We start from the raw sequence: 18,675 nt of genomic DNA, 5'->3' as shown, positions 1-18,675 counted from the left end.
GAACTCTTCCTGAGTTAAAACATTAATATTGTTGTTTCTAAATGAATATAAACTTGTTTTCTTTGAATTATTTGAGGTCTGAAAGAACTGCTTCTTTTTAATTGTTTTGACCATTTCTCATGTTTCGCAAATAAATGCTAAATTTTTGCTTGGAATTTCAGAGACATGTCAGTAGTTCATAGAATAAAAGAACAATGTTCATTTTACTGAAACACATTAAAAAGTTAAATCAGAGAAACTAATGGTCAACATTACACCAACCAATTGCTCTACAGACTGACAGCTGTTATTAAAATGACAGTAGAGGTGCATTGATTGCAGTTTTCTGGCAGATCAACGATATTTCAAAAGCCTGACAGCCGCAAACCCAGCAAAAAAGTTGCACAGATGGTAACAGTAGATTTTACACAAAAAGAAAAAAATATTTTAAATATATTTTTCTGCCATTTTGACACCTTGGGGGGGGGGAAACCGAGCACACCATTGACTGCTTCAGTTAAACTCCCCACATCAAAATCACATGACCAAACAAATACCACCCAACCAGCCGCCTCCACTCCTCCAGAAACAAACGGCAACAAGATGGAAATAATTATCGGTTGTTAAATTGTTTTCGACCACATTTCTTCTCAGACTGTTCCTCTAATTTCCTTCCCGTTTTTATTAAGAATAAAAGGCTGAAACAAACTGCAGCAGAGTTGAGTTGAGTTGCAGATAGAGCAGAAACACCTTGGAGGAGAGTTATTCCAGACATCAAACTGACGGAGACCACATGGTGGAAGTATAATGTGTCATTTCTAAAGCAGGGGATTTCCCCCGACTTTGTTTGGGCTGCCTGACCGAACGGTGGCGTAGCAGGGAAATACAAGCTGCCTGGAACGCATTGAAATGCATATTAGACATTTACATCGCATGCAGGACAGTGCAAAACTTTTAAACAGAGTTTATTGATAGTTTTTTAGACTTTCAGAAAGTTTTTTCTTTTAATTTCACTTCTGTCTTCATTTATTTTCTTTAATCTTAACTGACGCGTCAGGCTAGAAAGACCAGGGATTCTTTAATCTCACGTAAAACTGATTTATTTTATTCCTCCAATTCAGATTGAGTGAGATTTTTCTTTCCAAAACATGAAAACTCTTAAGTAAATTTTGCTTTAACTCAAAAGTTAATGGCAGAAACCAAAAATGAACCAATCTGAAAAATAGGGCTAATACTGACAGATATTAGTATTGCCGTTTTGGAAAATAACAGATATTTACCAATATCATACATTCCTCACCCTTTTGACTTCAATTGCTGCATCACTAAATGTGTCACATGACCAAACAAAAATCAAATGACCAATCCCATCAGGCTCCTAAAACACAAACAAAATGGAAATAAGCATCTAATATCAGCCAAGTTTTACTGATCTGATTGATAGAAAAATGACAAAAATTAACTAAAATCTTCCGATACCAAATTTAATATCAAAATGTAATTTTCTAGAAGAAACATGGACCATAAAAATCTCCATCACAGTATGTCCCTAACGTTTAGAGCCAAAACAAAGAGCCTGGTGTGTGCTGATGCGTTTACTGACTGAAAGAAAGTGGGAGGTTTCAGCTTTAATGCATTTCATGAACAAAAGGAGAAACAAAACTATTCTGGTTTTATTTTCTACGAGAAAATAAAACAATTTCTAACACTTGATTGTTGATTGCTAGAAAATATGACTGAAAAACAGCAGAAAATACCAAGAAAAACTATGAAAGTCCTCAAGAATATTTCTAAAAATTCTCATACAAAGAAACTTGCTTCATTCAAAACAATGTATAACTTACTAGAAAAGATTAAAAACTAATTTTTATACAAAATAATAAAACTAATGCAAATGGTAATCTACATGGTTTGCTACAGTAAAACAAAAGTTAATTTCATTTGGGAAACTATGAGTCAGACGAGCACAAAGTGATCCGTATTGGTAAATGAAATGGAAGAAAAACAACCAACAGTTCAAAATCTGAAAAGTGAGGTGTGCATATTCAGGCCCCTGAGGCAAGACTTCACAGAAACAAGGGTGCACCGATTGCAGTTTTATGGCCAATCACCAATTTTTAGAAAGCCTGACCTGCCGATACAGATTTCTTAGCCTGAAAAGTTGCTAATTTAGCATCAATGGGATGATTATTGTTACCCAGCAGAGAAAAGGGGAGCAGTGGTGGATTTACAGACATTTGCAGAGGGAGACAAGATTGTTTCTGCACCCAAGTATTAGTGAATCACTCAAACTTAAAGAAATTGATGATAAATTTATCAGTGCACCTCTAGTAGAAACAGATTTCTCTGCAGTCACAGCTTCAAACCTCGGAGTATTTCTCTACCAACTTTGAACAGCTGAAGCTCAGTCAGACTGACCAGAAAGATTCTTCAAACTTCTCAGTCGTTCCACAGATTATCTGCTGGATGTAGGTTTGGACTTTGACTAAGCCACTAACACAGAATCTCAGGAAATTGTGACATTACTAAATATGCTTTGACTAACCTACATCTTCTTTATACTTCACTTTTCCAGCGTACAACCGAACAAAAATTTCCTCTAAGCTTCCTTTCTGGCTGAGATTTCTCACACATTGAACTTTTAATGACTATTGCGATTTATTATATTGTGCAACTCTTATCTAAACCTTCACACTGTAGCCGTGGCTGCGTGTTTAGGATCACTGACCGGCTGGATGGTGAACCTTACCCGACCTACGGCACCACTCAGAACTTCAATGAAGCCCAAAGAGTAAAATTTAGGCCACCAGTCACCATTGGAGCTGCAGCTAACGATTATTCAAGTAATCAATTATTCATATGATCGGATGAAAAATGGGCACATTCTGCAGATTTTTCATTTAACCAATTAGAATTATATTAGGTGTTAGGAATACATTAAAAGATGTAAATAAGCATAATCTGATTCATCTTTTAAAGAAAAACATTTTATTGCCTAAAATATAGGGTTGCAGTTGTTAGTTGTTACTCAGATGATTAATCAATTAATTGGATAAAAAATTATTTGCCACATTATTTACTTTGCATTTAACCACGTAAGTCTTAACATTCAATATTAGAAAACTAATACAAAATACAAATAATTCAATTAGTTTTTTGAATAAGAAAATACAAAATTTTATTGCCTAAAATGAAATAATTTTGTTTTTAGATTTCTTAATCATTTTTTAGCAAAAGATGCTAAAAAATGATTTTTTTTTCTCTGCAGCCAGAGAATAAATGCTGTTAACAACTCTGTTGATTATATTTAGATTAATAAACTGACAGGAAAACATGCTTAATATGAAATTTTTTTTAACTTTTAAAAATGCCATTTGAGGAGTTCAGGGTAGAACATATTTAGAAACAAAGAAGATTTTTCATCTTAAATGCAAAATGTACATATTTTTTGTACAGTTTTGGCTTAATTGCTACTCTGAATGTGTTGTTCTTTCATCAAATAGCCGTTTTTGGGGTTTGTATACTCCAGTTAATTAGTTGATTAATTAGTTGATGATTTTCCCAATAATTGATTAATCACGATTAATTGCTCAGTCCTCCAAAATGCAACAACAGCATTTCTTTGTTGAATACTTGATCATTTGTAGCAAAGTATGCATATGCAGGTAAAAATTTACTTCCAACATAAACATGTGGAGAACTCATCCCTTTCTGCTTCACTTAATACACTGTAGGGTTTACTCCGGTTAGCGATTAATCAATTACTAAACAAGTTAACGATTACTTTAATAATCTAATCATGATTAATCATTTCAGCCATGCTATAATGTAGTTTTGGCTTATTGTTCTTTCAGCAAATGGTCTTTTTTGAATTTGTAAACTCCAGTTAGCAATTACTCGATAACATTAGTTGACGATTACTTTAATAATTATGATTGATCGTTTTAGCCCTGCTATAATGCAGTTTTGGCTTAATTTTGTTGTTTCAGTAAATGGCCAATTTTGGGTCTGTTTAGCAATTAATCGATTACTAAATTAGTTGTTCCAATATTCGTATCGGTCAGTGTCACCATGGGTCTCATCTGTTCCTGTGTGGTCGGTTTTCAGTTGTGCCATAATCTTATATCGTTTGTTTCACAGAACAGCTGCATTCATACAGAGATTAAATTTTGTCGATTGTATTTAGGAGGATTGGGTTGAATACATGAGCACACCCACTTTTCAGACCTTGGTTTTAAAAACTTCCATCTTTTTTCTCTCCACTTTGTGTTGGTCTACCACATGAAATCCACTTGAGAAGAGTTGACGTTCAACATCTGAAGAAGTTCACAGACTTGAGTACAGTGCTACCGAGTGCGGCTAGCTTTCCAAACACAAGCGGGGCGAGTCTGAGCAACCACAGCGTGCAAAAGTACAGTAAAGGAGGAAGTTGTTTATACAATGCAGAGCAGACGACAGCGGCAGGAGGATTTTTACACCGTCAGACAAACATTATGACCTTTTGTGTTTTTGCAAGCAGCAGACAGAGAAGCTTTAGGGCAGAAGCTCAACCGGTTTAAGGTAAATCTGAAGAGAATAGCTGTAGCTGTGCGTACGTGTCAGTGGGAGCTTTTATTTTCATTTATCATCCTTCGAGCGCCGAAGCCACGCCTCTTCGAGTGGGTTTTTTGTTTTCTCAGAATGTGCATATCAGAATTTGCATACAGCACTCAAATCAGTTTTTACAGTCACAGTTTGTGAGGACTCGCCCCCCTCTTCTGTTTGGAGACAAAGAAAGCAAGTCACCACAAATTAGCATGATGTTGTTATAAAGGCAATGATTAGCGCAGGCGTCGAGGAAACCGATGCGAACAGATGTCCTCTGTACCAATGAAAGCCCGAGTGTAGGTTGTACAGGAAGCAAAGAGGAGTTTCACTAAAACACACTAATGTGATCTGCAGCCAAAACTCTCAAAACACAAGCCTGAATAAAACAACAAATGCAAATCATACACTTGTTTTATTTTCCTACAAGCAAACAGAAACCAGATGAATGTCTTGGATGTGAAACACACCATAAAGAGTTAAGAAGGGGAAATTCTGACGCTTTGGCAAAAGGTCAGGGCATTTCAGCGAGAGAGAAAACAAATTCATCCGTCCTCTCGGTCCTTACGTTCACTTCCTGCTGTGGAGGAGGCGAATGCACGTAATCTGGTATTTCGGGTAAAGATGTTGCTGATAGGAAGTTAAAGGAAGTGTAAATTTAGACCTGAACAGGGCGGGGCAATATGGCTGAAAAATAAAATCAGATAAATCAGATTTTTTTCACACCAGATTAGATTTTAAATAGATTTTTTTTTCAAATCAATTCTCTACAAATGATGGAAAATATTTTAAAAAGTGGCATTTATTTCAGTTATTCCTTCTATTAGTTGTACGGCAGCGTTTAATTACGAGATTAAAGTGACAATAACGGCAGAATACAAGCGCAAGTTTACCAGAAAAAACATCTTAAAATTGAGAAAATGCTTTAATCAGGATCTCTCTCATTTCATCTGGTTACTTGTTTGAAATAGATTCAGTCATTGCTCAATCGTTTAAAGTCCTGCTACTCATAATAATGTCATACTAATGTGGTAAAGGATGAAAGTATTTTTGTTCTGGATAACTTCACAAGATGCTCAAAATTCCTCATTTAAATTTATTTTTTCGTGTTCTAATATTACAACTTTATTTTAGAGCTAGACGACTTGAATGAAAGACATATCACAATATACGAGTTTCATATCAGTCCACACCAATAATTATTGGTTTGTTTTTTGTTTTAAATATCTGAAATAATAAACTTTTAATGTGACCTTTCCTGTTTTATTCCTGCTTTTGTTGTTTATTTTTAGGCAGTTATGAGGCACGGTGGTGAAACCTTAAACTGCTTCTGCGCTAGTTACTCTGCTAGGTAACCAAAGAATGAGTGAGTTGCCAAGTAACTAAAGAGTGAGTGAGATAGTTGATGCCACAAATAGAATAGAATATACTTTATTGACATCCAAGGGGAAATTGCTTATCCATTGAAAAGTTACTCCGTCTAAGGTTTAAAATATTAATAGTACAACTACAACCATAAGAGGTAGAGTTTATAATAATCTTGATTAGCTGACCATGAAAGGTTGAGGAGCTAAAGTCTTTCTTTTGCCTACATCTCCCAGAATGCTCTGTGATTCTGGATCAGAGTTCAGTGAATAATCTATGCATTGAATATTCTATTAAACTGAGACTGATATTGATCACGTGTTTATCATGATATATATTGTTCTTTACTGTAGTAGGGAAAAAAGTAGTCGTTTTTCCCTAATATTTAATTTTTGATATTCTATTGTGGCATTGACCTGAATTCAAAGCAAAAATAAACAGAAGCTGTCAAACAAGATGGCCACCATGGGAGCGTTGACGTCACATTGAACTATGGAAACCCCAGGAGTGCATTGGTGAAAACAAATAAAAAAATAACAAAAATGAAGATCTTCAAAAACTAAAAATGTGATTAATCAATAAAAATCAAAGTTTTTTTGTTTGTTTTTTCCCCTATGAGAGAGCTCACCTGCTTTGGCATCTGGTTCCAGCGCAGGAGCCGGAGCGCCGCTCCTGGATTCGCCAGAGTCGATGGACACGCTCCGCTCCCGCTTGGATTTGGTTTTCAGCATCCCTCCGCTCACCGATTGCCCCGCCGCCGCCGCCTTCTGGCCCGGGTTGCCCAGGGAAACCTGTCCGGTTTTGGCTCCATGGATGCCGGGAACGCCTCCCTGCTGCTGCTGCTGATTCACACCTGGGATTTGGGAGCGGCCGTCGCTGTTGACCTGCTTGCCATGGTTGGCCGCTTTGTTGTCGGTGTGCATCTGAACGGCCGAATAGAGGTGGACGCTTTGGTGAGGAGAGCTGCAGCGCCCCTAGTGGAGCTCACATTGCTAACAGGCCACACTAGAACATAAAAACAAAATGTAATGTTCAGTGCTTTTTCCATAACTGATGACTTCATGACGTTTTTATGATTTAAAGCACTTTAAACTATACATGCTATACAAATAAACTTGATTTAAAAGATGTAGGGATGCTGGTTATCAATTAACAAATTAGTCTGAAGTTGAATGATCTTACTGTTAGACTAACGGTTAATTGATAAGCTACCATTTTTGTTAAAAATAGTTTTTTCCTTGTATCAAGAGGGTAAAGCCTCTTCCCATAACATAAAGGGGTACATTATTCATAATATGGTGAAACTTTGACACACTTATAAACTACAACAAAACAAGAACTTCTTAACTTGCTAATAAGAAAAACAAACGATGAAAAGAATAAAATATGTGAAATACATTATCCCCCATTAACAGAGTCATACAGAAGCAGTTTGTGGTTGCTCTTGAATTAGTAATAACACTTCGCTCTATTAAGTGCATTAACTCACGACAGAACTCAAAATAAACGGCTTGTTGGCATCATGTTACATTTTTTCTCTTTATTGTTTATACTCGCCGCTTTTCGGTCAACCTCACTTTCGTAGCACATCAGTAATTTTTAGGTGATAAAGTTGACGTTACTCCGTTGTGCAGCTCGGCTGAATGAAGCGCTATTAAAGCTGATGACTTAAAGAGTTGGTCGACTGTTTACATTTCAAAACAAAACCGCAAAAAGTATATTTTCCATCCCAAGCCGGACTCTGTTTGGACCATTTATCACCCCCGTTCTAGAAAGTTCCCGCCGCCATCTTTGATTCTGTCTCAACGGCTCCGCGTAAGGATGCCCAGCGTCGCCCTCTGCTGGATGGCGGCCAAACTACAACACTGAAAGATGGTCTCAAGCGGACGTAATTCGTTAATCGATCGGAACTCATTTTAATCTAATAAACCATTAATCGATTGTTTGCATCCTAAAGAGAATAAAGGAAGAAATCAGGCAATTCAACCTTGGGAAAGAAGATTGGGGGGTGGAGGAGTGAAATTAAGTTTTCTCACTCACCTAAAGACACCTAGACGCTCAACTGACATGCTGCCATGTTGCTCTGCAGGGCGCCTCACTGACCACACACACACCTGGAGGACAGCAGGAGAGGAATGTCATCAGATGAGGCAGATAGCAACCTTTAGAGCCGCTGCTATCTGTCTGCGTCCTCAGCCCGGAGGTCAACATCAAGCTTTATGTGCGGAGACAAGAGAGATAAAAAGACGGCAAGGCCGAGGAGACGCCGCGCTGCGGGGCGACTGGCCCTTTAAGAGAAACTGAGCCAAAAGAGAGTGCTGCTCGGAGGAGGAGGAGGAGGAGGGATCTGAAACTCAGAAGTAGCTCAGCAGTGTTGAAGGTCCCACCCCCCTGCCAGACACTCTGCAAACCACAAAAACTCCAGCGAGCGCTCTACCTCTCCCTCGGTTTCCCCAAACTGAGAGCCTGATTGAGACTCTGACTCACTCAGACATCCTCAGTGCGTCTGCGTTTGCTTTTAATCTATTCTGCCTGCATGGAGAGGCCAGATGATAAGGACTGCACTGCAAAAACACAAACTACTAACAAGCATCTTTACTCCCATTCTAGTCCACATCTCACAGTACACTTGGAATAAACTAAAACTAACTAAAATTATACTCAAGTAAAAGTAGCACTACTTCAACTAGGCCTGTCACAATAACAAATTTTGCTGAGCAATTAATTGTCTCAAAAATGATTGCGATAAACGATAATATTGTTTGAAGACCTTTTTACACTGATTTAATGGAAATTACGTAATAAAGCATGCGATTTCCTGCCAAAGATAGATACACTTTATTTTCAAAAGAACACTTAACACTGGAACTGATTAACAAAGTAAACAAAACAACCAAAAATGGATTCTCAGTCTCCATTAACAAAAAATGTACTTGAATAAAAACTAAACAAGATAAAGCCAAGGTGGAAATAAATACTGCGTTCAACCAAAAGAGTGCAGATTATGAAGTCTGTATACTACACTGCCCTTCAGTAATCATTAGATTTAAATAGAGAAGATGGGCACATCGACTACCTGATGCAATAGTTCACACTACAGGTTTTTTGCCACAACAATCTTAGAACGTTGGGCTTTCTAAGATTGTCGCTTGCGATTTCGTAACCGATCATCCTGTAGTGTGTGGTGTGTTACGGTAGATCGACGTGGCCGCTCCGATCCAAATCAGGGGTTAACGCAGCCTGTTGAATGTGACAGGTAGCCAATCAGAAAGCGCAGATTCCCCTCTGTGCTTTCTGAGGGGAAATTACAGAGGAGAATCCCAAACAGCTGACACGCCGCAACCCAAAGTCCAGCGGACATTGGAGATGATATGTGGAAACAATATTAATGTTTATTCAACATTTCGTGCAAAGAATATAGAAATGACAAGGGAAGGAGTTGGAGCTAAATTGCTACCGCAGTTGATAAAACGGTAACTTTTCAGCTGTTCTTTGTTAAAGTGACATGAATAAGTTATAATGATTTTCATTCGGTCAGGACTGACACTAGTCCAGGGGTGGGCAATCCTGGTCCTCGATGGCCGGTGTCCTGCAACTCTTGGATGTCTCCCTGGTCCAACACACTTGAATCCAACAGCTGAATCACCTCCTAAGTGCAATCAAGTTCCCCAGAGTCCTGCTAATGACCTCATTATTTGACTCAGGTGTGTTGAAGTAGAGACACATCTAAAACTTGCAGGAGACCGGCCCTCAAGGCCTGGAGTTGCCCACCCCTGCGTGACTAGCCACATGCATTGCAGGTAGATTGTAGTAAAGCATTGATTAATGCCTGGTTTTACAATTAGTTAACTGGAATTGTAGCCATTATTTGGTGCCCATTGTTGGACACCACACGGCAGGATCGAACCCGATCGAACCGTTAGACCTAGGATTTCTGTCGGCTAGTTTGTGGTCGCTCAGGTTTTGAAAATGGGCCAACAGCTCTAAGATAGTATAGTGTGGGCTGGGCTTTACACTAAGGAAACGAGGAAGGGAGGGTCAGTGGAGAGCACCGGAGTTGAGCCTTTTTTCATTCAGTGTCATCAACAGAAAGAGAAAAAGGCCGGAAGAGACGATAAAGCCAATAATTAAAATGAGGTCGATAGTGAGATTAAGCGATTTATCGATTATCGCAACAGGCCTAACTTCAACATATTTTCACTCAAGTAAATGTAAAAAGTAGAAATTACTCAAGAGTAAAAAAAGTATTAAATTACTCAAGCACTGAGTAACTGATCAAATTATTAATCATCTATTATTTAAAAACTACATAATCAGACGCACCAAAATATAAAGTTAAGTGAAAATTTTGGTGTTTTAATAACCAAAGTGACAATAATTCATATAAATAACAAAAATAATAAGATAAGGCAAAATATTTATTTTTTCCAAATCAGTTTCTTTCAATAAATAACTTCATAAAAAACTGCAGGTGTGTCTCTATCTGGTGAATTTTTGGTGAAAACATGATTGTTTTTCATTCAGTGGGTAGAAAATCCAGAAATTTTACTCAACTAATAGCAGAGATACTTCATAATAAAATCACTCATGTAACAGCGTAGTAAAAGTAGATAAATAAATAAAAAACACACTCAAGTAAATGTAACTAGTTGGAACCTAACTCTGCTTACAAGTAACTCTTAGCAAGATATAGGTTGTTTTAAGTAAATAACTCTTTAATATTGATTTTAAAAGGCACTAGTTCTAATGGCAGACGATTTTAACTGTAAGACGACATTTTTCTAGTGTTATAAAAGAAAAAATAATTTGTCTGGATTTTAGTGTAAATATCTCAGTTTTGTCTTATTTCAAGTGTACTAACTTACAAAATTTAAACAAGATATAGGAGCTTGTTTTAAGTCAGTAACTCCTTTATTTTAGTATAACATGAAAAAAGTGTTATCGTTGAAAACAACAACAAAAAAACTGCCGGTGGAACTAGAACTTTTTATCAATATTGAGGAAATATTGGCTTAAAACAAGCTTCCATATTTTGCTTAAAAGTTACTTGTAAATTAGTTTTGTAGTATTTCAAATGTACTGAGATATTTGTACTAGAAACTACCAAAAATATTTGGTGTTTTTGCAGTGTGAAACATATTATACACTGCAAAATCACACAATCTAACTAAGTCTTTTGTCTAGTTTTTATCTTAAGACAAACTAACTTATAACAAAAGTTAAGATAAAAAAGTTTGTTTTAAGTTAATAATTCCTTAATATTGACTTTAAAAAGCACTAGTTCCAACGGCAGATTTTTTTCAGTGTTTTTCATCAATATTAAGGAATTATTAACTTAAAACAAGCCCATATCTTGCTGTAAAGTTGTTTCTAAGTTAGTTTTCTCTTATTTAATGTGTAATAAGATATCTGCACTAGAAATCTGACTAAGATATTTGGTAAAATTTTGTGTTTTTGCAGTGTCTCCGTTCCAGATTTCTCAGCAAAGTGAAAAACTTAGAGAGCAGAATTCAATCTGCATTTCTGATTTTAACCTCGTGTAAACATAATTCACACACACTTTTTCCCTTCCATATAATTTCGTCTGTGTGTGAAAGGGAGAGAAAAAAAAAGGATATAAACATCTACAGGTCTCAACAAGACCCTCCCACACCTGTTTCTGGCAAACAACAGAAGATCAAGAGAGACATAAACCAACATTTCCACCGGCTTTGGGCGTCGGTAAACACAGCAATTAGTCATTAACCAACACCGGGCGGATTCGGCGCGGAGCCTCAGCGCCGGCCGGTCGCTCGGTCGGCCGAAAGCTTCGTCACTCATTAACTCGGACGATCAGACTGTTGACAAAGTATGAGTCACCAGCTTTGTGTAACAACGGGAGGAGGCAGCAGACTACTCAAGACGCTGACCTTCGAGTGGATGCTTGTGAGGAGATGAACGCCAGAGAGCGGCGGACCGAGGTCACGGCCGGTTCTGCCGTAGCAGACACGATAAGGGAATCAAGGCGACGCAAATGTAGAAAACAAATAAATACAAAATACAGGATTAGGATGAATTTCAGTTTGAGATGTGAAAGACTTTAAACACTGGGTGATAAAAGTCTTCAGTTTGGTGCTTTGGTCTCTAGCTCGTTTATGGAAGGACGATAATTAACTTAATAATTAATTTTATTTGTTTTTTATGTTTTGTTTATTTATTTTGGATATTTAAAATGTCTTCCAGTTCCAGTGTTAAATGTTCCTTAAAATATAAATAAGGCTTATTGATCTTTAAGAATGTGGTCCAGGATTATTATATTACTCGTCTCAAAACAACGTTATCGTTTATCGCAATAACTTCTAGGGCAATCTATCGTCCAACAAAATGCATCTTTCTCCTCACAAAAAAAAGAAAAACAAAAACAAAACAGAAATATAATAAAGGTTAAAAGTTATTTTTGGTTAATTTATCTCAGCATTTCAATACTAAAGGAGATCCCGGTTACTGATTTATTTCAATCATTTATTTTTGTTAAGCTCAGATGATTCAGGTTTACATTAAAAAGTATAAACTACTAAAATTTTTTGTTATGAATTTTAGCTTGAAATGTCAAAGACTTTAAGCTACTGGATTTCTCAGAGAATTGGTTAATGCAAACCTGTCATAATAAACAATAAGTCAATTAATCACGTGATAAATTAAAACAAGATCAATAATTTCCATTTGCATGATTTACCGGTTTTCTCGTTCTACCAAAAACTGAATGATAAAAGTTTTCAGTCTGGTGTTTTTGGTCTCTACTAGATCTTTTTTTAAGGACAATTTTGTTTACAAAGATGTAATAAGTTGTCTTATTTGTTGTTTCTGCTGTTTAGTTTATTTATTTTTGTTATTTAAAATGTTCATTAGAATTTTAAAAGTAGCAATCAAATTTTATTGATTTTTAAGAATGTGTTTTATCATTTTTATACCATTATATTACTTAAAAATTATCTCGAAACATTATCGTTTAACGCATTAACTTCTGAGACAATCGTCCTGCAAAATTTAAAAAAGAAAGAAAGAAAGAAAAGATGCAATTAAAATTGGAATTTTATTTTTGTTGCTATTTTACGTCAGCACTCCAATACTTATGGGGAACTAGATTTCTAATATATTCCATGCATTTACATCTGTTGATTTTAGATTATTCAGGCTTATTTTCAAACGTACACATTTCCCAGCATTTCTGACTTTTAAAAACAGAAATGTCTCGTTTTGCTAAACAATCACTTGGAAAACTGCTGACTTGACAGTCACAATAAATTCTGCTGGAGGATAAACTGACCCAGAAGTTACGGCGATAAATGATAATATTATTGAGTTGATACCAATTGCAAGTAATATAATGGTAATCAGTTATGACCACATTTTTGCACTGCAAATACTCAAAATCTTATCAAGTATCTTTCGTCTAGCTTCTAATGCAAATATCCTATTACACTTGAAATAAACCAAAACTAACTCATAAGTAACTTTTCAGAAAAATATAAAAGCTTGTTTAAGTCAGTAATTCTTCAATATTGATTTAAAAAAGTATTGGTTCCATCTTTTAAATTGGAAAAAGATATTAGCACTAGAAACTAAACTAAATCTGGTAAGATTTTGTGTTTTTTGCAGTGCAAACGGTCAATGTAGACTCTTATATACTGTTTTCAATAACTAGAAATTAAATTGTTTTAAATTATTGTTCTATGAGGGTAGTGATGTCAAACTGTTTTATTTTTTGTCTCATTTCAGTTTGTCTTACTGCAGGAACCCGAGGCAAACAGATGAATGAATTTCTGATTCCCGTCTGCGCTCTTTTATAGATGAAAATCTAAAATTAAATCATGCTTAATTGGTTTCATCTGCGTTCATTAAATTCTGAGGAATTTAACAAATGAGAAAATGAGTCATAAATGCTGACATTTCTACAGAAATATTCAACGAATCCATTCAATCCGGCTGATCTTCAGTTTTTCTACATTAATATCGTGGCTGTAAAATTTAACTTAATGTCCCATTTGAGGGAATCTTTCACAGTCAAAGCAGGCTGGAAATAATTTCTTTCCTTCTCACTGTTTCTCTGCATAACTTGGTGAAAGTTAGCACTTTTTCCCTTTACTTTATTGAAAAAAAAACTAAAGCAAGCAAATATAGCTAAATTTCTAATCCTAAATAAACAAAAAAGTGAAAAAAAAATCAGATTTAGTGTCAGTGACAAAAATTTGTTTGATTTTAACTTTAATACCAAATTTTACAAAGTTTTATATAAACAATATAAGAAGTATAAATTTAATTAAAGATCTAGTGCTGATATGATTTTAAAAGTAGCTATTAAGTGACTGAGACAATTAACTTTGCGTCCTGTTCACCTTAAATCAGAGCCAACGAAGAAAACTTTTGCGGTAAAAGTCTCGTTTACCGTCACCGAGTCCATTGTACCGATGCGCTTCACATGCAAATGCCAAAGAAAAACAATAAAGTATGAGGATACATTACACAGTGCTGTCAGGCTAACAAAGTTAAATCCAGATCCTCCATTAAATTTGGCACATGTACTAAAGAAAAACAGAGCTGCTCTGGGACCTCAAATTTATCTGTGGTGAATTTTCTAAGTAAGATTGAGTAATCTGCATTCTCATAACTAAGTTACCGTCAGGACAAAAGTATGCTTAGCATCTTGCAGCTAAATTATATGAATATATTTTAGCAAATCTAAACAAAAATCTGCTTTTATAATGCACAACTATCAGAAACCAAACAGGGAGAAAGAAACGAAATACCCAAAGAAGAGTCAGAGTTTCAGTGGCCGCTGGTTTCTTTCTGTTCAATCTGTGATTTCTGCTCCTCCAACTGGCAATATGGGTAAAACTACAATTATTTCAGAACAGTACTTCTCTGTTAGTGCAATCGTCTGCTGTGTACTGTCTGCAATTACAGGATATCCAGCTAAAACCCTGCTTTTCATTCAGGCTTCCGCACAACAAACAAATCTGTGTGAGCAGCTACTTAAACAGAAAATATATGAAGACGACTTGAGTGGAAAAGCGTCTCTCTTCTCATTTCCTTATATTAAAGCATTACAGTAAATTACAGCCGCCCAGCAAAGAAATGTTACGTATTTTGTAATTATAACATGCGTAACGTGTCTTTTGTTTTTGGAACAACTTGCAGCAATAACTTTTACTTTATAATAATGCGCTTTAAAATGTCGTCTGTCCAATGTTTTAAATAGAAAGATTTTAGGTAGCGGGGTTCTGTGGAATATCTGTAACTCGTCAGTAGCTTACCTGCAATAAGAAGCAATGGGAACAATCTCAGTTTGGAGAATCAGGAAGGAAATCTAAATGATTTATGCTAACAGCGGCACATAAAAAACTTTAATGAACTGACAAATTCAAAAAAAAGTTAAATAAATTCTGCCACTAACAATTATGAAGGTTTTTAAATGTTGCAAAAAAAAAAAAGAAAATATTTCTATCTAGTGGTTGGCTATACAAACCGGGATTTAATCTGATATTGATGAAATTGATAAAACCTCAAAAGTATTGATTTATTTGGTAGGGTTGATTAATACACATTAATCAACATTTTTGTAAAACTGCCATAATTAGCGCTTTTTCGCTAATTGTGGCGAGAAAGCCATTATTAGTCAAAAATAGCCAAAAGGTTATTTTTCATCTGTTGTCCCTAGACAATGATCAATTTGTCTCGCTAAAAACAAAAGTTACACCTACATTGTTAACAGTACTTGTTAAATACACATATTTAGTGAAATAAAATAAAAAATACAAAGAATAATTACAAAACAAGGCTTTGATGTCTACATTACAATTATTATAAAAAGCATAAGAAGTAATTAAAACTAATCTTTAATTTAAATGGCAAAACACAAGTGGTCACATGATGGGATTAGGAGAAGTAGAACAGGACAAAATGGCTGAGAAACTTCAATATCAATAATTATTGATTAGTCTTTTTGTTTTAAATATTTTAAATACTGCCAAACTGACGTGACCTTTCCTGTTTTATCCAGTTTTCACTACACGCCGTATTATTTGTATCTATAAGCAGTTATGAGACACAACAGCAAAACTTTTAACTGTTGCTGCGGCAGTTATTCAACATGTTGTTGCTAGGTAACCAAAGAGTGAGAGCTGGTAGTTGCTAGGTAACAAAGGAGTGCCACAAATCTCGGTTGCCTCGCATTGAAAAGCAGTTCACTGAATATTCTATATATTGAATATTCTATCAGAATATATCATGTCTTGATATTGAAAACGTGTCCATTGTGATATATATTGTTTTTGATTTATTGCCCATTCCTCAGGAGAAGTTATTATTATTCAAAAGTTTAATCTAATCCACTACTTTTGAAGGCTTTATTTGGGAAAACTGGTCATAAATACTAGGAAAACCAATACGAGTATCATTTTTAACATTAAAGGCATAAAGGCAGACGCAACTTAAGGAAAATTCTCCAAACTAAGACTAGAGATAATCATCGTCTTTGTGGCTGAAACCAGTGGGAGTTGTCTGCGGATGCAACAATTAATATGAAACAAATCAGGACTTGAGCATTTACCATGCTTAGCGCATGCTAAAATATTATTAATAATTTTGATATGAACCAAGCCTGATCAAATGGTTTTCTGTTTTCAGATAATCCAGCTGAACTGGGAGGTTTGCTGCAGTTCCAACCGGGTCCGTGTTTAATTCAATGATCCATGCTCTTTACTGGTTCTGAAACGCAGAAACAGGCCTGTCACAGTTAAATCTTTCATGTTTTGTTGACTTGATCAGCAGTTTCTTAACTGCCTTTCACACTGGGATCCATTTTCTCCGGTAGGTTGTTGTGAACGACTGATTTGAACAAACTATTACCCTTTGCTTCTGTTCGCAACAGAGAAACCCACATTTTTTACTGCAAGCGTTTTGGAAATGTTAAAAATGGATCTCTGAACTGGGAAACTACTTTGATATCTGACAGGAACTTTTGCAAGGAGACGACTAGAAAGGTGTACATTTTTTACGGTCTGCTTTTATTTCCACCTAAATAACGTGGGCTGAATACAAGCGGGCCAGAAGGTTTTCACCTCAAACACAACACCGAAGCATTAAGCTGTTTATTTCTCACACATGGCGCCACACGCTAAAGCATTGATCCACTCTGAGTCACTTCTTTGTCTTGTTTAGACTGGTTGTGCACCATCTTGATTTCTGAAAAGGGTTTTTTTTCTCCTCCTCCTCGAAATATCTAAACCAGAATAAATGACAAACACCTGTGGACATTAAGGCTAAAATGATTAATCTGATTAATCGCTTTTAGTAATAATAAACATTATTTCAATAATGATATTTAAAAAAGAAAATTATTTCAAACTATTGAAATACTGATTCACCAATCATTAATTCAAAAATAATGATTACCTTTGAAATAATACTTATTTCAATAATACATCAATCAAATTAATCGTGATTAATCGATTAAGATGATAATTATTAATAATGAGTCGTTTGCTGGGTTACAAGTTCTAATAAATTAGTAACATGTTAAAATTAAAACTGAGACAATTAATCGGTTTAATTAATTATTAAAATAACAGTCCATTATCCAGTATTAGTCAATGAATCATTAATTGGAGTATATTGATTCAAAATAAGAAGGCATTTGCTGAAAAAAAACCCATATTCAAAACAGTAATTAAGCCAAAACTGTACACAAAATATATACATTTTGCATTTAAAATTCAAAAAATACCTTTTACGTTTAAACTGATTGAAATGTTTAAGATTAATCAATTACTGAAATAATCAAACAAATTTAGTAGTAGATTAATCATTAACTGGAGTATACAGACTTAAAAACAAGACATTTGATGAAAGAACACTCCTGTAATTAAATCAAAACTGTACAAAAATTTTCAAAACTTTTTATATTTAAGAAAAATAAATGCAAGTATGTTATTCCCAACTCCTCAAGTGTCTGTTTTAGTTTCACTTTGTTCAAATTCTGTAAAACAAAACAAAAAGTAAAGATCTCCTATTAGGGACCTTTTTCAGTCCAGTAATTAATAGATTAATCCAAAATATTTCACTACTATATTTCACTAAGGAAATGCTGTTGCATTTTAGGCAAAAACATATTAATTTAATTGTTTATTTACATATTTTTATGTATTTCTAATGTTTCATGAAAAAAGGTTTAAGAAGTTAAATTAAAAATATGCAAAATGTGCCAATTTTCTTATCAATTAATCAGCAGAATATCTGATAGAATATTTAGTAATAAAAATAAGCATTATTGCAGGTTTAGTGCCATAACGTCTTGCCACTTCTAGGTCTGAACTTTGAGTAGGCCATTCTAATATGCTCTGTACTACGGAGGCACCGATTAACGGTGACTGGCTGAACGCCAGTCTTTAAAAAGCCAGACCTGCCGATTCCGATTTTGACAATTATCTTTTTTTTTGTCTAAAAAAATAGCTATTTATATACAGCCAGAAAGTTGCCAAATTGGCAACAGTGTGGTGACTATTACAGCCATCTCTCATGGAGGAGCATGACTGAGTATCTACAAACAGGTAATCACCCAAAATTAAGAAAAATCAGACCCAATTTATCGGTACACCCCTATTTTATGCTGTAACTCTACCTGCATGATTTGGGTACATAGGCCCCACACTAATCACAACTCTTATTATTGTGTTCAATTGCTGAGGCTACTAAAAGTTTCTAAATGTT

The 18,675-nt window shown here is 35.3% G+C and overlaps 1 protein-coding gene across 1 annotated transcript in view; it reads right to left on the bottom strand.

The window, feature by feature from the left end:
- Positions 1–18,675, bottom strand: part of bcl9l (bcl9 like) — a 46,318-nt gene that overhangs the window by 15,458 nt on the left and 12,185 nt on the right. The window contains 2 exon segments of the mRNA XM_032545132.1: positions 6,557–6,933; positions 7,969–8,042. Of these exon segments, the coding sequence (XP_032401023.1) occupies positions 6,557–6,851 (295 nt within the window). The 5' untranslated portion in view covers positions 6,852–6,933; positions 7,969–8,042.

This window comes from Xiphophorus hellerii, chromosome 18 (genome assembly GCF_003331165.1).
Source record: "Xiphophorus hellerii strain 12219 chromosome 18, Xiphophorus_hellerii-4.1, whole genome shotgun sequence".
Lineage (NCBI taxonomy): Eukaryota > Metazoa > Chordata > Actinopteri > Cyprinodontiformes > Poeciliidae > Xiphophorus > Xiphophorus hellerii.
This window is presented reverse-complemented; position numbering and strand designations above follow the sequence as displayed.